The sequence below is a fragment of the Castor canadensis genome, chromosome 17 (genome assembly GCF_047511655.1).
Source record: "Castor canadensis chromosome 17, mCasCan1.hap1v2, whole genome shotgun sequence".
Taxonomy (NCBI): Eukaryota; Metazoa; Chordata; class Mammalia; order Rodentia; family Castoridae; genus Castor; species Castor canadensis.
This window is the reverse complement of record NC_133402.1, coordinates 48,099,992-48,121,299: the sequence shown is the minus strand read 5'-3', so window position 1 is coordinate 48,121,299 and position 21,308 is coordinate 48,099,992. Positions and strand designations below refer to the sequence as shown.

Sequence of the window (21,308 nt, the reverse complement as noted above, 5' to 3'; positions counted from 1 at the left end):
ACAGAATATGTGTATATATAGATATAGATATATTTTAACCAAATTGAAACAGAAACGTTAGTGCTGAGAATATTTTTTGCAAGCTTCTCTGATTGGATTCTGTCACCAGTATTGCCAGATGTTTTTCAGCATCTTATAAATAGCAAAGTCCTTCATGCTTTCATATGTTAAAAGTTTTCATTTTTTGGATCTTAAGGAAACTATGATCTTAAGTTTATAGGTAGTGACACTAGATCTTAACCTCAAATAATACAGGAAATTTAGATTGAATTGATTTAAAGGTAGAAATTAAACTTTATGTTAATTATTATGAAAGAATATGGACTCAAAATTGATCTGGTTTCTTATACGACAAGAATTTCTTGTCAGCTTGCCAGTGGTTCATGCCTGTAATCCTAGCTACTTGGGAGACTGAAATAGGATTGCCATTAGAAGCCAACCCAGCCAAAAAGTTAATGAGACCGTGTCAGCCAATCACTGGGCGTAGTGGTATGCACCTGTCATCTCAAGTTAAAGAGGGGGCAGAGAGAGGTTCAGATGGGGGGATCAAGGTTTCAGGACAACCTAGGCAAAAAAAAAATTAGTGAGACTCCCAATTCAATGGAAAAAGTTGAGTGTGGTGGTATGCACCTGTCATCCCTTGAGGGCAGGAAACATAAAATAGGAAGACTTAGGTCCAGGGTAAAACGCAAACTTTATCTCCAAAATAACCAGAGCAAAAAAGGCCTGGAGGTGTGGCTCAAGTGGTAGACCATCTGTCTAGCAAGCATGAAGCCCTGCGTTTAAACCCCAGTACTTGAAAAAAAAAAAAAAAAACCACTTAATTTTTTCTGTAGTATTCAGATAAAAATGTTTATGCTAATTATAAATAATCAAACATTCTGTGTTTGGTATAATTTCTTTAAATGTTTTGAAAGCGCTCCAAAAAAGGCAGAAATTAAAGGAAACTGACGAGATCTGAATATCCTATGTAGTGTAATCTTTGATTGAGAAAAATATATAAAAAATTTCTGGGACCTGTGGATCCATTTGAGTATAAATTGTATATTTAAGGTTCTTGCTAGGGCTAGAATTTCTTTATTTTCTTCTCTTTGGGGCGGGGGAGGGAGAGGAGGTGGGTACTGGGTATTGAACTCATGCCCTTGTACTTAAATATGCTAGCCCTCTACTGCTAGAGCTCCAGCCCTTCTTGCTTTAGTTATTTTTCGGCTAGGGTCTTAAACATTTTGTCCAGGGCAGCTTCTCACTGTAGTTGTCCTACTTCTGCAGCTACGTATGTGCCCCACCCCTTCTTCGCCCTGGAATTTGCAGGCATGTACCATCACAAGTGGCTTGTTTGTTAGGATACAGCCTTGCTACCTTTTTTGCCCGTGCTGTCCTCGAATCTTGCAGTCCTGTCAGTGTGTCCTGAGTAGTTTGGATTATATGTATGCACCATCATGCCCAACAAGAAATATTTTTTAAAGCATTTATTACTACTGTTGATTGATACCATATGTTTTTGTGTTTTGATCTGAAGGAATGATTTTGGAATTATTGTATTAGGAAAACCATGTTTTTAGGTGGACTCACTTGCAAAACTCCCATAAATCACATACAAATGAGAGCTAAATTTAAGTAGTAGTTGGCTATATAATATAGCTGGACTTCTTGAATTTATATTTTGTTTATAACTTATTAACTGTATGTTTCATCCCCTAACCTACCAAAATATACTACCTGCTATTGTTATTGGATAAATAGTGCACCTAGGGCTGTTTTAGATACTCAGTGCTTAATATTTGAAGTAGAGGCAGTCTTGTCATTAGTCTTTATTTGTATCCTTGGCCTCTTTATAGATAATATTAGAACCAGTAATTTAGATTTGTGACCTGTGATTAGATACAGAGAAGCTATTTTGGAAAGAGATTTGTGCTGTCATTGTGAATTGTTGACCGTATAGAAACAGCCTTTATTCAGTTAACTAATTCATCTTGTTACTAAAACTTAACTGAGTCTTACCCATTCATCTGTTTAAAAAGAGGAATAAAATCCACATGTCAGCTGACTACTTTGTACATTAAAACTATGAATTTTTTGTTGTTGTTTTTGAGGGAGGATGGTACTGTGATTTGAACTCAGGGCCTTGAGCTTGTTAGGCAGGTGCTTGACCCATGACCTCAGCCCTTGAAAAATTTTTAAACATTGTCCTTAGCTGGGCCCTGGTGGTTTACACCCTAATCTTAGCGACTCAGGAGGCAGGATTAGGAAGATCCTAGTTTAAAGTCAGTGGGCTGACTTTCAAGACCCTATCTTGAGAATACCCAACCCAAAACAGGGCTGGCAGAGTGGGGTCAAGTGGTAGAGTGTCTGCCTAGCAAGTGTGAGGCCCTGAGTTCAAGTCTCGGCTCTGCCCCAAAAAATTGCCCTTAAAATTCATGTCAGAAGTATTCTTTGTTTGTATAGTTGTCTGTTTCTCTGAACTTTGGCTTCTTTTGTATAGGAGGATGAAGATCCTAGCAAAGGTGATCAGAGTCGGTCAGTTGACTCTGGTGAAGACAATGTGACAGAGCAGACCAATCATATTATTATTCCCAGCTATGCATCATGGTTTGACTACAACTGGTAAGTAGGCTTCTTCTTCTGCAATCATAGTACCTGACGAGTGGCAATACTTTCTTTTGTCTGAATCTGGCTCCAGACTAAGATTTCCTGATGTACACCTCAAGATTAGCTGGGATTACAGGCATGAGCCAGAATCCCCAGCCACAATGTAAAAAAAATTTTTTTTTGAATGTTTCTCAAAAATCCTTAAGGCCCCATGCATGGTAGGCTTGCATTCCATCCAGCCCCAGATGCAATATTTTTTTCCTGAATATTTCCAATAAGTGTTTGGTTCAGTCCATGGATGCACAACCCAGGAAAGTGGAAGGCCAACTGTTTATAGACCATCAATTTGATGTTTTCCATGTAACTGATTCTTAACATGTTGTGTATCTGGAACACATTCTAAAAAACTAAAATGTCATTTTGGAAAAAAATAAAACATTGATTAGGATTCGTATCAAAAAATTTGTGCTATATGCACATTTGTTTCACTTTCATATATGTTAGGTCTTCTTGTTTTATATGAACTCTACTGTGCTTCTGATCTGTAACATTTTATAAAATTATTAGACATCTTTATATAATGATAAAATTCTGTGCTCTTTTTAAAAGCAGTTGGTCATCAGAATAAAAAATAACATTTCAGCACAGTGTTTTTGAGGGCTGAACAAAAATACATTGATATTGAGGTGCTGAGTAGCCGAATATTATAAATTCCATTATCTTTTGTCTGGTCATTTCATCAGTTGGTTTGCTGTAATGTATATTCTGATTTTTTTAATTTTTTATCATTTTTTGTGGGGAGAAGGGGAAGTACCAGGGTTTGAACTCAGGCCCTCACACTTGCTAAGACAAGTGCTCTGCCACTTGAAACATTCTACCAACCCTATTTCGTCTTGCATATTTTTGAGATTGGTTCTCACGAACTGTTTGCTTGGGCTGACCTCAAACCATGATCCTCCTGATCTCTGCCTACTGAGTAGCTAGGATTACGGGTGTGAGCCACTGGAACCTGGCTATATTCTGATTTTTTTTAAGGCAAAACTTTTCTCTTATGAATTTTTATCTAGTCATGGTATATTATAACAAGAAAGTAATAAAATACATAGCCATAGTATTGGTAGAAGTTTTTGAGTGTGGTCATGGAAATATAAAAACTAAAGCACGAATATGAGAATGGGAAAGCTGTTTTTTAACTTTTTATATCTTGTTAATACAACGGAATTTCTCCAGTCCAATTAATTTTGGGAAACAGTGCTCTAGTGTTGAATATATCGGTTTCAACTTGAAAATTGAACAAAACCTAGCTCAAATTTTAAGATTTTACTTTTTCAAAGAAAATTCTCATTCCTCCTTTTTTTCCCTCCTTTCAGTATTCATGTGATTGAGCGGCGTGCTCTTCCTGAGTTTTTCAATGGAAAAAACAAATCCAAGACTCCAGAAATGTGAGCCTACTGTTTTAGAAAACTTGTTTATTTATGTGTTCATTGTAGGGATTCTTTTTTTTTTTTTTTAAGTTAAAAAATTTTAATTGCAGTAAAATACATATAAACATAAAGCTTATTATCTTAACCATTTCTTTTTTTATTGTTTTATTATTCATATGTGCATACAAGGCTTGGGTCATTTCTCCCCCCTGCCCCCACCCCCTCGCTTACCACCCACTCTGCCCCCTCCCTCTCCCCCCTCCCCCTCGATACCTGGCAGAAACTATTTTGCCCTTATCTCTAATTTTGTTGAAGAGAGAGTATAAGCAATAATAGGAAGGAACAAGGGGTTTTGCTGGTTGAGATAAGGATAGCTATACAGGGAGTTGACTCACATTGATTTCCTGTGCGTGTGTGTTACCTTCTAGGTTAATTCTTTTTGATCTAACCTTTTCTCTAGTTCCTGGTCCCTTTCTCCTATTGGCCTCAGTTGCTTTTAAGGTATCTGCTTTAGTTTCTCTGCGTTGAGGGCAAAAAATGCTAGCTAATTTTTTAGGTGTCTTACCTATCCTCATATCTCCCTTGTGTGCTCTCGCTTTTATCATGTGCTCAAAGTCCGATCCCCTTGTTGTGTTTGCCCTTTATTTAATGTCCACATATGAGAGAGAACATATGATTTTTGGTCTTTTGGGCCAGGCTAACCTCACTCAGAATGATGTTCTCCAATTCCATCCATTTACCAGCAAATGATAACATTTCGTTCTTCTTTATGGCTGCGTAAAATTCCATTGTGTATAGATACCACATTTTCTTAATCCATTCTTCAGTGGTGGGGTATCTTGGCTGTTTCCATAACTTGGCTATTGTGAATAGTGCCGCAATAAACATGGGTGTGCAGGTGCCTCTGGAGAAACCTGTGTCACAGTCTTTTTAGTATATCCCCAAGAGTGGTATTGCTGGATCAAATGGTCGATCAATGTTTCACTTTTTAAGAAGCCTCCAAATTTTTTTTCAGAGTGGTTGTACTAGTTTACATTCCCACCACATTGTAGGGATTCTTAAAGTACATTTATCAGTATGCTGTTGCTGGTATTTGGAAGTTACCTTCCACTGAGAATATTGTCCATCTCTCATTTTCAAACATTCCTTACATCAGATGAAATTATATTGTTTTTCTTTGGTCCTAAGTCTTGAACTGTATACACTTTGGCTCTTACAGTTGAAGTTTTGAGTTTGGTAACAAGTGTTCAATTTAGGTTTCTCCTATAGCTCTCAATTTACATATGCATGTGTGTTATGGATTGTATATATTCATATACAATAATTCAGGAGAATATGGATCCTTTACTTTATCTCCCTGAAGAATGCTTACTAACTAGAAGCATGTTAGATGTGTCGAATACAGCTGCATGTGAGTTGAGCTTAATTGCATAAGGCATTGTACTTCTGTGTTCAAAGTAGAAATAATTTCTGGGGAGGCAGAGGTTTCACCAGGAAGTATTTTTGTCTTTTCCTTGTGACCTGTCAGCATATGCTTCTGGAAACCCTTGCCCCCGATAGTCTTTAATCTGTCATCTGTTACATACATATGACTGCAGAAATAAATGTCTAATTCTTAAAACAGTTAACAAAGAACTGACTTTCATACTACTCACATAAAACTCATGGGTTAGCACAGGCAGTTAATGATAAATGTATTTTGTTGGCAGTTTGTCCATGGTAGTTTGAGATTCTAATTTTTTTTTTTTTTTTTGCTATACCAGGGCTTGAACTCAGGGCCTACACCTTGAGCCACTCCACCAGCCCCTTTTTGTGATGGGTTTTTTGAGATAGGGTCTTGTGAACTATTTGCCTGAGCTGGATTTAAACCTCTATGCTTCTGATCAGCTAAGATTACAGGCGTGATCACCGACGCCCTGCAAGCGAGATTTTAATTTTTAAAGTCAGAGATAATTTTAGTCTTCCCATAACAGTACTGTAAGGAGTTACCTGAATCCAGAATAACAGATTTGGTGTAAGCTCTGACAGTTTTTCCACTTATGCTGACATAGAGTATTCTTTCAGCTAATTGCCTATTCTCAGCATTTGTGAATTTCTAAGGGTTCTGGTAGTCTTCTCTATAAGAGCGTGATTTTTCATGTTAGCCTATTTCACTTTGTAAACTCATCTTTTTAGTTTTTGTGTATCCTCCTGTTCTTATTCGGGAACCTTTTGAGCAGTGTAGTGTTTCTACTGTAATGTAGCTCCCCTCTGGTTTGCCAGGCTTTTGTTTTACTTCTGTGCCAAGAAAGTTGCTAAAGTTGCTATGTTTCAAACTCCTTAACACTCTTGTGTTTTGTGGTAGACATGCTTGGGTACATTGTGGAACCTGCTATGGTACCCAGTCTCTCTTTTTCTCTCATTTTTGGTATGTTTTTGTCTTAACTGCTGAATTTGGCATCATGGTTTCTACTTGTTGCATAGCTAAGTCTCCCTGAAAGAACTGCATGAGAGGTGCTATTGTGATTCTAAACAACTGTAGAATTTAGATTGAGTAGAAGTTAACTTCAAACCATGAATTCCATAGCCAACACACTGTAGGTACTGAATTCTGTTTCTATCACTTAATCAACCCTTGGTGATTTTGGTAACCATTCTGCTTCAGTTTCCTCATATGTAAATCAATGATAACAGACTCCATGTTATAATTTTGAGCATTAATGGAGATACTGCATTGGCAGTGTTTGGCACACAGTAACTACAAAGTAGTGAAGGGGATAGCTACATATTAGCTTCAGATCTGTAAGCCACCAAGGTTTTATCCATTCTCCTCCATGAACAAGTTTATTTTTGTGACTACATTAAGTACCAAGTTACTCTATTTTATTTGTTACTATACATTTGTAAAGAATTGTTTCACTTATTAGGGGTTCTGAATTCACTTTAACTTGAATACTCAAACAGTATCACTGTGTCTTTTGCACTGTTTAATTTTATTTTTATATGGTTGTGAGGAATGCAAAGAAGTTTGGTTTTATGAGTTTCTATTTCTGAAAGAATGTATGTTTAACTTACGAATTTTGTTATTGCTTTTTTAGATACTTGGCATATCGAAATTTTATGATTGACACATACCGTCTAAACCCCCAAGAGTATTTAACCAGTACTGCTTGTCGGAGGAACTTGACTGGAGATGTGTGTGCTGTGATGAGGTAAAATGTTGGACTGTTGCCCAGATATTTCACTACAGGTGGTTACTGATACATTGTTTATTATTTGACTTGTTAACCTGGATTTGGTGCAGGGGGGCTGGGGAGGCGCTGTGTGCTTGCAAAGCAGGTGCTGTGTCACTTGACCACACCTCCAGTACATTTTTCTCTGGTCATTTTAGAGATGACATCTCCTGAATTGTTTGCCCAGGCTCTCCTTGAACTGTAATCCTCCCAATTTTAGCCTCCCAAGTGGCTAGGATTAAGGTGTGAGCCACCAGCACCTGGATGATTTCTTGATGAATAAAATATCTAACTGTTACACATTACATTTGTATGTTTTCAATACTTTTAATATTCTATGCAGTTTTCTAGATTTCATAGTATATATATATATACATTTTTTTTTCATAGTCAAGTCCTAAACTGATTATAGAGATTTGGGTGTGGAATACCTGTACTCTGTTCTATAACAGAGAAAACCAAAATGTGGATTTTTCTTCTGTGAATTTGGTCTAAGTTTGAATTATTTCATCATGACCTAAATGAGTACTTAGTTTTTCATTTCTGTGACTAAACTGTTAGACTTTGTATTAGGTTTTGAGGTTCTGTGTTAATTTTATTTTGGGTTTGTAGAAATTATTATACTTGTCAGGTACTTGGCGATTTTCAGCTTTCAGAGATCAAGTCTTCTGTTACTGCTAATACTTTCTTCTTCCTCCTTGTCATCCTCCTTTCTTTTTTCTCCTTTCTTTCTCCTTTTTTCTTGTGACAGTACTGGGGGTTCAACTCTGGGCCTTACGCTTGCTAGGCAGATACTCTATCACTTGAACTATGTCCCAAAGTCTGAGTCTGTCCTTTTTTTTCTCCCCTCCCTTCCCCTACTTTTTTTTTGTAACCTCTCTCCCAGAGCTTTACACCTCCAAAACAGGTGCTCTACTGCTTGAACCACTCCTCCAGTCTATTATCTGGTTATTTTGGTCTTGTGAACCCAGTGCGCAGTCTGGCCTCCAAACATGATCCTCCTAATCTCAGCCTCCCAGGACGCTGGAATTGTAGGCATAAGCCACTGGCACCTGGCTAAGGAAGCAGTTTCTGTGACTAATGAGTTTCTGTGACTGATTAATTTTGTAATGTTGGTTGTAGAGATGAGATCAATCTCTAGATACTAATTTTCAGAACTTTGTTTTTTTTTTTTAGGGTTCATGCCTTCTTAGAGCAGTGGGGGCTTGTTAATTACCAAGTTGATCCAGAAAGTCGACCCATGGCAATGGGACCTCCTCCTACTCCTCATTTCAATGTATTAGCAGATACCCCTTCTGGGCTTGTGCCTCTGCATCTTCGTTCGCCTCAGGTAAATTAATGCTCACATTTCTTCAGGCCTAGGTGGTAGGAAACAATCAGTTTGAATTATTTCCATTTAGTCTTAATTATTACTGTAATATGATAGTACTATTAATGCTATTTCTTAGGTGGTATTTTGCAGTTTATTTTTTTGATAGTACTAGGGTTTGAACTCAGGTTACCTCATGCTTGCTAGGTAGATGCTTCACTGCTTGAGCCACTCTGCCAGCCCTTTTTTGTGTTGAGTAGTTTTGAGATACAGTCTCATGAACTATTTTCCCTGCCTGGTTTCAAACTTTGATCCTCCTGATCTCTGCCTCTCAAGTAGTTAGGATTGGCACCTGGCAGTTTTTTGTTTTTCTTAAAGTAAATGTTTGAATCCATAACAATATATAATGCTTAAGGTAATGCTATCCCAAGAATTATAAGATATTTTCTTATCTTATGAAATTACAGATTTGTATTCATGCTCTTAACCTCTTTCTCTTTCTGCCATCAAAGTCACTAATAAAAATGCAAGCAAGACAAAGTTCATTCAGCCTATATTCTAGAAATGTGAATTTTTTATTTTCTTTTTTTAGATGAACATTTTTATTAGTGTATGTTAATTATGCATGGTAAAAGGTTTCATTATGTCATTTAGGGACACCCTCCCCCCACCTGCCCCCCTCCCACACACACTGGGGACTGAACTCAGGGCTTCATGCTTGAGCCACTCCTCCAGTCTAGCAGATTTAAAAGTCTTCAGAAATTGTCCTAAGCTTTGGAAAGTGCAGGTCCATTACAAAGATTATATAAAAGAAATTACAAATAGCATTAAGTTGGGATAACATGAACCTAAGGTATAAATTTCCTTCCATTGTGAAATGGAAGATCAAAAGTTGAAGAAAACCTCTTGTCCGTCTTCTCCTTTATTTTAAGGAGCACCAAATATGTTTCTTACATGTTGAATTTTTATTAGAAGTATAGCATGAAGGTGTATTTTTACTTCTTTTTTTGGATAGAAAATTCACCAGGAGTGATTCATCTGCCAGTTATAAGTAATTTGAAAAAAATTCTCTCTCTTGACTTCAAGCAGATTAATATAGTCATTTGTCATTTATTTGGTTCATAGGTCCCAGCTGCTCAGCAGATGTTAAATTTTCCTGAAAAGAACAAGGAAAAACCAATTGATTTACAGAACTTTGGTCTTCGTACTGACATTTACTCCAAGAAAACATTAGCAAAGGTAAGGATGTTTTTTTCTAAACATATTTGGACTATAATCCAGCATATTGTCTTTTTCCTTCTAAGATATATCATTTTCAGTATGACATAAAGTTTACTTCCTATGGTGAGCGGAAATGAGCTTTTCTACTGAAATCTGATGGCATTTTGTAAAACAATTACATATTTCCCTACACCACTCACGTCAATATGATTAGCAGATAGGTATTTAAAAATAACTATGATCACTACTTTTTTTTTTTTTGACCACTACTTTTAGAGAATGAAGAATTTGAGCACAATATGAATAATGAATATTCTAGAATTAAAATGTATACCTGTTAACAATAGACTAGACAAAGCAGAAGACAGGTTAGTGTACTCAACAAGTTAGTAAGTATATTCACTGAACCCACCTGGAAATACTGAAGCACTAAGAGAAAAATACAGCGGATAGTGTTTGGGAAGGGATAGGACAGAGAGAACACAATGATACACACTCAGAAAACTTAATGTATATCATTAGAGAAGAGAAAGAATGGAGGATCAGTGATAATTTGAATACATTATAGCTAAAACTTTCCCAGAACTAATAAAAAGTTATTAACTCAGAAATTAAAAAGAACAGTTATAAATTTGGATATAAGATTCATGTTAAGTATAGTTTTGACATTGTTGGAACTTGCTACATCTACATGAATGAATAAAGAATGCCAGAAAAGTCAGCATGTGAGTCAGTATAAAAGTTATTTTTTTGCTTATTTTTAGTTAATAATTATTTTTTTTACCAGTGTTGGGACTCAGACCCAGTGTGTTGACTTTCTTACATGTGACATGAAGTGCTAAAATAGTATTTGAAGATACACTGTGACAAGTTAGAAATGAGCATTATTAATCTTAGCACAACTTTTTTAAAAGGTATAACTAGTTAGAAAATAATAGAGATAAAAAGCACAATAATTTGTAAGGAAGGAAAAAAAGCTACATGAGGATGGACTATGGAGAATACAAGGAATGTATGGGAAGAGAGAAAACAAATAGCAATATAATAGGTTCACATCTGACCCTAGTGATAATAATAATATTACATGTAAGTGGTTTCAGTACTCTACTTAAACTCCAGAAATTGTCATATTGGTTTTTAAAAAAAAAAAAGTGATGCAGAGAAACTAAAGCAGATACTTTAAAGTGACAGAGGTCAATAGAAGGGGACCAGGAACAGTTTGAGAAGAATTAACTTAGAAGGTAACACACATGTACAGGAAAGCAATGCGAGTCAACTCCTTATCTCAACTAGCAAAAACCCTTGGTCCTTCCTATTATTGCTTATACTCTGTCTTCAACAAAATTAGAGATAAGGGCAAAATAGTTTCTGCCAAGTAGCGAGGGGATGGGGGGGAGAAGAAGGGGGCGGGGGGGGGGTGGGAGTAAGGAATGGGTTGGAGGGAAGCGGGGAGAAATGACCCAAACATATTATAAAAGAAACAAAAATCAATGACAAGAATATGTTGTCTATAAATAATCACTTTAAATATAAAGACATAGCTTAAAAGTAAAAGAAGAGAAGAATACATGCCTTGCCAACACTAATCAAAAGATAGCCAGTCGTTATATTAATGTTGGTAAAAGTAGAAGTCAGAAAAATTATTTTAACACATTTAGCCAGACATTTCATGATGATAAAGGAGTTAATTAATCAAAAAGACATGATATTCCTAAGTATATATATGTACCTATTTAAAAAACATCAAAATACTTAAAGCAAAAAAAAAAAAATAGAATTGAAAAGAGAAGTGGACAAATGCATCATGATAGGTGGAGATTTCAGTAATCCTTTCTTAATCATTGGTAGAACCAGTCATTAAGATTGTAAAACTCTGCTGGGCACTGGTGGCTCATGTCTGTAATCTGAGCTATTTGGGTGGCTGAGATTGAGGGATCAGGGTTCGAAGTCATCCTGGGCAAATAGTGTATGAGACCCCATCTCCAAATGGATTGAGGTGCTGTTCAAGCAGTAGAGTGCCATACCTGTTTTGTACGCCCAAATATCTGAGTTCAGATCCCAAATCCTATGTGTATATATGGTTTACAACAACACTATATCAACCAACATGAACTATTTATTTTATAAAAACTTTTTTGGTAAAATTGTAAAGGGCACATTCCCAGGAAACATTCACCATAATAGACACAATTGTGAGCCACAAAATGAATCCTCATAAATTAAAAAGGCTTCAAATCATATAGTGTGACTGTATAATTTTTATACCTACAAAATAAAAGCACTTGACTGATCATGAGAAATGACATTAGAAGCTGCAAACAGATAAACAGTAGAGAAAATTAATGCAATAGTTCTATGGTAAGATCAGTAAGGTTGATAAATTTCCATCTAGAATGATTTAGAAGAAAAAACACAAATTACTTATCAGTTATTAGGGTGTATCAATACCGATTCTGCATACATTAGACAATAAAGAATATAACTAGTAACTTGAGGGTTAAACACTTCACATTTGGATGAAGTGGACAAATCCATTAGAGAGACAAAATATGAAAGTCTTCTTAGAATGAAATGTGCTGAATTAAGTTCTTTAAAGAGGTTAGGCTTAGCTGGGCACCAGTGGCTCACGCCTGTAATCCTAGCTACTCAGGAGACAGAGATCAGGAGGATTGCAGTTTGAATCAACTCCCAGGCAATTCGAGACCTTATCTCGAAAATATCTGACAAAAAAGTCTGGTGGAGTGGCTCAAGCAGTAGAGTGCCCACCAAGCAAACATGACACCTTGAGTTTAAGCCCAGTACTACCATTAAAAAAAAAAAAAAGTCAGGCCTAGTCTCTGGAACCAGTATTACCTCTTTTCGAAAAAGATTCTTTCTCTTCATTATGATTAAGTTAAAGATGTTGAAGATGGGGGGGATGATTTTATAGTAGATTCCTGAGTGGGCCCTTGATGTTGTCACAAGTGTCCTTACAAAAGAAAGGTAAAATGATATTTGACAGAAGAAAAGGCATATGACTTCAGAGGCAGAGATTGAAATGTGATAGCTAAAAGCAAAAGAACCCTGTGACAGCCACAGTGTATAGTAAAGGAAAGGGGGATGGGTTTTCCTGTGAAGCATCTACTGGCAGTGCAGCCCTGATGGCCCTGTTAGCACATTAGTTTTGTCCCAATGATAAAGATTTTGGACCTGCAGCCAGCAGAACTGTAAAGAAAGGGAATTAATCACGTTAAGCCACCTATTTTAGGGTAATTTGTTACAGCAACTCTACGAAACTAAGACACCTGAATGGCCTTATCTAATATATCAGTGTGTAGTTAAACATGTTCCCTAAACAAAATTCCGGGTCCAGATGATTCTCCTGATAACCTTGTACCAAATATTTAGGGAAGAAATAATAACTATGTACATGCACTCTTATAGAAATTAAAATTGCTGGGAGTACTGCTAAAGCTAAATATATAGGTATCCTGTTATTCAGAGATACACATCTGATATACTTGGGTATGTAAACAAGATAAATTATTTTAATATATAAAAGAATGTGCTGGAATATCCATAAAATCTTGTGCAAGATATACAAAGTATAAACAACCCAAGCATCTGTAAAGAATATGATTTGTGGTTTGTTCAAACAATGTAATATTATTTAAAAATGAAAAAGGAATAATGTACTTTTCATTACAAGAATGTGGTTGAATCTCACTGTCCTAATATTGAGAAGTAAGCCATATCCCACCTACTATATAAGATTTTCCTGAAAGACAATTCAGATCTGAGAAAAAGTAGCCAGTGGTAAGAATATTCAGAATAGTGTTGTATTCTTGTGTGTGTGGCTGGCTACAATTTGAGGTTTGAAGGAAGGAGTCTTTTGTGTTTTGATTTGTACTACATAGATATATAAGTAAGTGAAGTTACATAGAGCTTTATACTAAAATTTGGGGATTTTATTATATACATTATACCCTCAAAAGTACAAAATTAAAAAATCATACAGAAACCCCAGCAAACACTTCATGGACTCTGATGAGGCTCTATGTGCTCTTCCTTGAGCACTGGGAGGAGAAAATACACTGCCTTAAGGTAAGCATGGGAATAGAGAAAAATTTCTTACTCTTTGTTCCTAAGAAATGGGGAAATCATTAGTGAGAACCTACTCAGTTCATATATTGTCCATGTCTATGTTGCATAGATTTTAGCCATAGTTCGTTTCTTCGGAACTCGGATGAAATGTTAATGAATTTTGTTCCTCTTGGGCCACAGATCTGATTGATGGTTCACTCTGATTCTGGTTTATTAAAAAGAGGAGCATTTGGTTGTTTTAAAGTAATCCTCAGTGGATCTGAACACTGTATTGTGAATCACAGGTGCATGCATCTTTTCTTATCATAAACTCATACTTAACATCTGGGGGTCACCCCATGGTAGAGTGCTTGCTTATCATGTGGAACACCAACAAAACCAAAAACATACTTTTGCACTTTAATTCTCTAATACTCAATTTTAATTCCTGATTCTCTAGTTATAAGACTATGTTCTTGGTACTTGTATTTTTTTTTCTAAATAATCATATTTCAGAATGGTATGGATTGAATGCTCCTGCAACCTAGAAAATCATAATTTAATCTTTAACTGCTGTATATAGACCAAATGCACAGAGGACTAATCATCTAAATTGGCAAGCTTAATTGACATACGGCAATCATGGACTATAGTCATGGATTGTAGTATTACAATAATGCTTACAAAGTATAGAGTATTGAGAGAGGTATAATATAAAATGTATATTTTGTATTAGTCACATTTACAACATATCAACAATATCACAGATCCAGTCCTCTAATAGATCTGTGAATGGAGCAGGGTCTACAGCTTGAATATGAATAAGTTGGTACATTGTTGCTTTTATATAGCAGAAATTTTGTAACTTGCAAAAGGTATTTGTATCAAAGTAATTGAGATAATAAATCCAAATAGTAAATGAATCCTTTGTTTACAGCAAGAAATCTTGGAACACATTTGAAGTTCCTGAAATGTTTTATTTATTGAGAGACTTTCCTTTGTGGTTTGCATAAAATAGTTCCCTGTGTTGAAAAAGAAATTCTTCTGAGCTCCATCAATATTCATTCTTTATTAGTAAGTGATTTCTGGTTTTGTTTCTTTAGAGTAAAGGTGCTAGTGCTGGAAGAGAGTGGACAGAACAGGAAACCCTTCTACTCCTGGAGGTAAGCTGACTAATTATCTACATAGAAGATTTATTTAGTCACTCATTCATTTATTTATTTGGCTTTAGTGGGGTTTGAACTCAGGGCCTGTGTTTTCTAGGTAGGCACTTGAGCCACATACCCAGCCTTCTTATGGCATTCAAGTAAAAAAGTATCTACTTGAAAAAAAAAAAAAAAAGAAAAGAAAGAAAGAAAAAAAATCTACTAGAGCTAAAGTCTCAAACATTTGTTTGGGTGCTGGTGGCTCATACATGTAATCCTAACTACTGAGGAGGCTGAGATTGGGGGGATCATTGTTCAAGGCCTGCCCATGTAAACAGTTAGCATGACTTAATTGCAGCAGAAAAAAGCTGGGCATGGTGGTGCACGCCTGTCATCCCAGGTATAGCAGGAAGCATAAAATAGGAGGATTGTGGTACAGGGCCACACTGGGCAAAAAGCAAGAGGCTGTCTCCCAACTAACCAGAGCAAAATAGGCTGTAGGCATGGCTCAGGCACTGCCTAACAAGTGTCAAAACCTAAGTTCAAACCCCAGTACTGTGTGATTCCCTCCCCTGTCATCTTGTCCATTCTCCCCCTCACATACACATAATAAATAAAAGACTAACATTCATGCAAGTGCTTCTCATTTAGACAGCCCTCATGTTTTGATTGTGGATATTTAATCTTTTCCTCTACCTCCCATTTCACACTATGAAATATTTAGAAAACAATTTTTTTTGCTTACAATTTCAGTAGGGAAATGTTTAAGTGATGCTGGCGTATTTTATTGTTGTAAGGGCGTAACAGTGAAGAACAAAGTACCTTCTAAGACAGTTTGCTTGGAATTGTTACTGCTGTGTTATGCTAAGATGCCTCCATTACTTTTGTATCGTCAGAAATGTCAACACAATGAAAATGGCATTAATGTCTTATCATTGTCATGAAAATTATTTGTCCTCATAGCCCTCCTGAAAGAGTCAGGTGCTTCACCAGTCCTCAGATGACCCTTTGAGATATAGTGGCCTTTCAATTTCTTGATTTTTGTACTTATTTGATTTCTCCAGTTGCAACAGCTGGGATTCCCTTAGAAGCTTTAGTGGTTCCTTAAACAATTTCCGCTTCTTTTTTATGTTTCCTTTCTACTTTTTTTTGTACTTTTTCTCTCCATTCTGTCATCTCCTCCCTCCACTCACCACCTCATTTTTCTCTGTCTCTCTCAGCATCAAAAATTCAAAAAGCTATCTTACAGGATTTTTCTTCCTCTTTTATTTTATTCTTATTTGCCCATTCAATGATATGCAGATAGTGGTTGTTACCTATTTCAGGATTATTTTGTTTATCAGTTATCTGCTATGTAGGTTACTTTAAAAAAAAAACAGTGTTCTAAATACTTACAAGGGAATATAACTTGTTTTTGTATTGCTGTTTTGGAATCTTTTGGGGTTCAGTTGTACAATGACTGGAAACAACAACAATTCTTATGCACATCAGTGTTCTAAATTTTCTCCTATTCTACATTTAAGATTAATGACTAGTAAATACGGAGTGAGGTAAGAATGACTGAGCTACTGTTTACCTTGGATATAGTCAAGAAACCTGCAATAAATTTGAATAATAGTTTATTTTCATTCCTACAGGTGGAATCTGTGCTGTGGTTAGTTTTTCTTTTAAATAGGCAATTGTGTCAATACGTATTGTTTGCCCTTACACAACGAGATGTAAAAAGCTTCTTAACAGTATTGTTTAGCACTAACATCTTCCATTTATAGTTTATTTAGAGCAATTAATAGCTTAAAAGCCAGGTGTTGTGGTGAACTTCTGATATCCTGGCACTTGGGAGGCAGAGGCAGGAGAATCCAAGATTCAGAGCCGGCCTGAACTACATACTGAGACCCGTCTCGAAAAACCAGAAAAATAGTAACTTCGGAACATGAAACCTGTGGAAAATTTTAAATGAATTCATGATCAAAACAAATTTACATTTCTCCCTAATTGATAAGTCTTGTAGACTCGTTGAAGTTTGTTTCTGAAAACATCATGCCATTTATATATCGTTATATCTATGTATCATGCCATGTGACAAATATATCACACAGGCAGTATTCTAAATATTTTTGATTATTCTTGAGACTGCACACATATCATATACTAACATTTAAAAGTTTTATTTTTACCTGGGCACTGGTGGCTCAAGCCTATACTCTTAGCTCCTTAGCAGGCAGAGATAAGGAGGATTGCATGGGCAACTGAAGACAGCATGGGCAAATAGTTCATGAGACTCTATCTTAAAAAAACCCATCACAAAAAAAGGGCTGGTGGAGTGGCGCAACTGGTAGAGAGTCTGCCTGGCAAGCATGAAGCCCATGAAGCCCTGAGTTCAAACCCCAGTACTGAAAAAAAAAAACCATGTAAAAGCACAGTTCTTAAGTGAGTCTTTAGTCACGTTCTCTTAAGTGTTATTACAAATATTGGCAGCATATTTCCAATTTCTAAAGTAACAAAATGTTATTTTAAATATGTGGCATACATACATTGGACAAAGGAATGTAGCTTGAAAAAGATCATTGATAGAAATGAAGAATAATCTAAGCTTCTATGTTAGCTTTTAAAGAAAATTATCTTACAAAATGAAGATGTTGAAGACCTCTTTGAATGAGACATCTGTTTAAATTTTTTTCTCTTTTTTTGTTGTTATGTTGGGTGGGGGTACATTGTGGCATTTACAGAAGTTCTTACAATATATCAAATATATCATCATACTTAAATTCATCCCTTCTACCATTCTCCTTTATCCCTCCCTCCCCTCTTTCCTAGACCATAAAACATTTTTTTTAAAAGCATGAGCTCAAGGCTAACGTGAGCTGGATACTGAGATCCCATCTCTATAAACAAAAGGTGTTTCTTTTGAAAAAGCTTCATCAAAACAATCCATAAAGGCTAGCTCCAAAGCAGCGGTTTAAACTTGCATTGACAGTCAGAGTATTGGAATGAAAAAGAGTAGTAGCACTGCTCTATTCCATAGCGATTGATTTTTTTTTTTTAAAGTACTATTCACACCACTGATTACAGGATTCTTTTAAATCCACAACAGATAACAGAATCCTTGATCATTTATACTTGTACCTTGGCTTGAAATTACAAGACTTGAATCTGTGAGCTTGTTGGTTCTCCTTGTTAACATTAGTCTTTATCCTGTATGCCTTTCTTTCTCTTGCCATAATTAATAGACATAAAATCATATGCTTTCCCAAAAAATTCCTAAGACGTATTAATGGTTCTTTATCATAGGAAAAGCTCCTCACGTTTTTTTATGGTGCCTAAATTATAGAAATAGTAGCATTACAAGGTCTCAGTAAGAAGCATCAAATATTTTCTCATAGTATGTTTGGCATACCTTTTCTTTATAAGCAAACCAGGAAGTAGTTTGAACTAATTTTGAACTGTAGGGTATAGATGAATAGGTATTCTACTTGAAAGCTTACTTTTAGTAGAAGCTTCCCTCCACCCCTCTTTCAGTGCTGTGTATTGAACCTACTTCATGCTCTTCTTTTTTTAATTAGTAGAAGCCCTTTTTACATTTGAGTATCAGGGTTGGGGATATTCAGATGTGGTAGCATGCTTGCCTCTCAGGTATAAGGCACTGGGTTGAATCCTTAGTACCACATGTAGTGAAAATAATGCTCCTACTTTTGAGTACCATAGAAAAGCCAGTTGCCTTTCCTTGTTTACTCTATGTATTAGGTAACATGTTTCAGGCACTGTGGCATACACTGCAGATTGAAGTGAATATGTTATAATACCCTTAAGGAATTGATAAGCAAGTAACAGATAAAATGCAAAATTTGAATTCAAGTTCATGACTACAAGAATGTCCAGAGAACAGACACATACAGAACAATTTCTGTGCCAGTGAACTGTGTGGATAAGATAAAATGGACAGCTTCCTGGGAATGGATGCACTGTTTAATACATGGTATTTCTAGTACAGAATAAGCTGTACAGGGGCACAATGCTAGCACTAGTGTTGTGAGGTCTGGGTATGGGTATTCTGGAATTTAATGAGGAGGGAGTGGGGTGCAACAGGTAGAGTTCTCATCATGTTTGGCCTTAGTTCCATAAGGTAAAGTTGAATAGTGAAATCATTTTCAGCAGGAAAGAGTTTTTTTGATGCATACTTCAGTCTAGCAACACAGAGAAGGATTTATTTAAATGGAGAAATACGCAGGTTCAAAGAATCCAAGTATGTAATGAAGATTTGATCCTGGGTTATGGTAGAAGAAACTAAGGGGCTTTGTAGTGTTCTAAAACACCTACTACAAAGGCCTCTACATATGATACCCTTACCCCTACCTCCTTCTTGACCAGCCTTTCATCATGTTCTCTCTTGAAAACATCTTTTCAGCTTGTTCTGTTATGTTACAGTTAGTGCCTAGGCTCAAACATTGTTTTTTAGCCGTATGTTTTTCTGGATTTGAACACTTGCTTGAATTTAGTATCTGGAAGGGTTCTCTAACTCCAACTTTATTCTGGAAAAAACAAACATGTTGAACTTCCTTGTTTTTTGCTGGAGAAAGGAAAATTAATAAAGACACTTAAATAACAGGTTCATTGGAAAAGGTTATGAGAGAGCATGCCCTGTCAATACTGAGAAATTTTTAAGGCTACCCCAGTAGAGATATTTCTGGCTCCAAGGACTTTGCTGACATAGATGCATTTTTCCTTTTTCTTTCAAGTTGAGTCTTTTCTTTCTAAGTAGTTAACCTCTAGAACTACATGAAGTCACTGAACATCCATAGGAAACCTAGAATTACCTCCATTAACAAAGGCTTTAGTGAGTAAAACTATTCACTGACTTGGTTTTGGAGGAATCTTCTTCCACTCCAGGTAGAACAAAAGCCTGGAGCAGTATTTGGAGCCTGGTGTTAAGAATTGTTAGGCAAGTAAACACGAAGAGGACTGTTAATGTAGGAGCTCATCTCAGAGCAAATTAAACCTAGCTCCAGAGCTAGGTTTTTTGTTTGTAGTACTATTGACATCTGGGCCAGATAACTTTTTGTGGAGGTAGTTCTTTTTGCATTGTAGACTATTTAACAGCATTTGTGGTCTTTACTCAACTAGCTGCCAGTAGGATATTTCCAGTTGTGTCAGCACAAATATCTCAACATTGTGAAAATCTCCAAAGAGCACAGTTGCCCCTGGTTCAGAACCAGTGCCATAGAACTGGGAGAGTAGTTGGTGGTAGAGCACTTGCCGGAGTTCCTAGACCCAATCCCAAGAATCACCAAGAAAGAAGCAAAATAACTCCCCCCACCCCAAAAACACCAAACAAACGAGAAACGTGATCCTAGAGAGAATGGTATGAGAGTACTAACTTTAGTTAGCCACTAAAATCATTTTTTCCTGTTAATTTCTCGAATTTTAAAATATCATCTATTTCTGGCTTTTTTTTCCTACTCCCTTGGAGATTTATCTTGATGTTTTTATTGGAATCCCTTCGAGCATTTTCTACAAGTTTTAAAGTTAGAGATTTATATGCTTTATAAATGTTGCAGTTTATTAATTTCTACACAAAATAAGACCTGCTTAGAGTTTGATAAGGATTGTAATGAGTCTGTAATTTACCTTGGAATGAATTGATAACTTACTTGGAGTTGGATTCACAATTTCATTATGAATCACAATGAAAACTCTTTACATAATTAGTGTATGCTAATAAAAATTGATAGTAGTGAGACTTTTTATGAATTAATGCTAATATCTCTTCATTTACTTAGGACTTTGAACTTTCACCATGTTTTTTTTCCAACATGTTGATCTTATAATTTTTTTATTATTTTTATATATAGAAATAATAATTTTGTAGAGGGTTTTTTGGTTTTTGTTTTTAAGTAGTACCGGGGTTTGAACTTAGGACCTTGTGCTCGCTAGGCGGGCACTCTAAATGAGCTACACTTGAATCCCTTTTTTTGCTGCAGTTATTTTTTTATCCTGTGCTGGCTTTGGTACTATGATCCTCCTACATATGCCTCTCTCACTGCTGGAATTGTAACTGTGAGCCAACCATGCCTAGCTTGTTTTTTGAGATGGGAATCTCACTAAGTTTTTGCCCGACTGGCCTCCAAACATGATCCTCCTGATCTCCACCTCCCAAGTTTCTGGGATTACAGGTGGGAGCCACCACGCCTGGCCGTAGTTGACTTTTTTTGTTGCTCTTCTATCCTGGGATTTTGCTTAAGTATTTAGTTTTGGTACCCTTTTTTTGTGGTTTCCTTAGAATTTCTATAAAATAATCATGTCTGTATTAGTAAATGACATTTTTGTAATGTCTGTCTTCTATTTATTTTTC

At 36.1% G+C, this 21,308-nt stretch overlaps 1 protein-coding gene across 3 annotated transcripts in view; it reads left to right on the top strand.

Moving 5' to 3' along the window:
• The window catches only part of Smarcc1 (SWI/SNF related BAF chromatin remodeling complex subunit C1), a 191,198-nt gene that overhangs the window by 103,956 nt on the left and 65,934 nt on the right, over window positions 1–21,308 (top strand). For all 3 annotated transcript variants that reach the window (XM_074060362.1, XM_074060361.1, XM_074060360.1), the window contains exons 14-19: window positions 2,483–2,604; window positions 3,960–4,031; window positions 7,091–7,204; window positions 8,402–8,555; window positions 9,660–9,773; window positions 14,921–14,980. In XM_074060362.1, coding sequence (XP_073916463.1) covers window positions 2,483–2,604; window positions 3,960–4,031; window positions 7,091–7,204; window positions 8,402–8,555; window positions 9,660–9,773; window positions 14,921–14,980 — 636 coding nt within the window. The remainder of the gene's footprint in view (window positions 1–2,482; window positions 2,605–3,959; window positions 4,032–7,090; window positions 7,205–8,401; window positions 8,556–9,659; window positions 9,774–14,920; window positions 14,981–21,308) is intronic.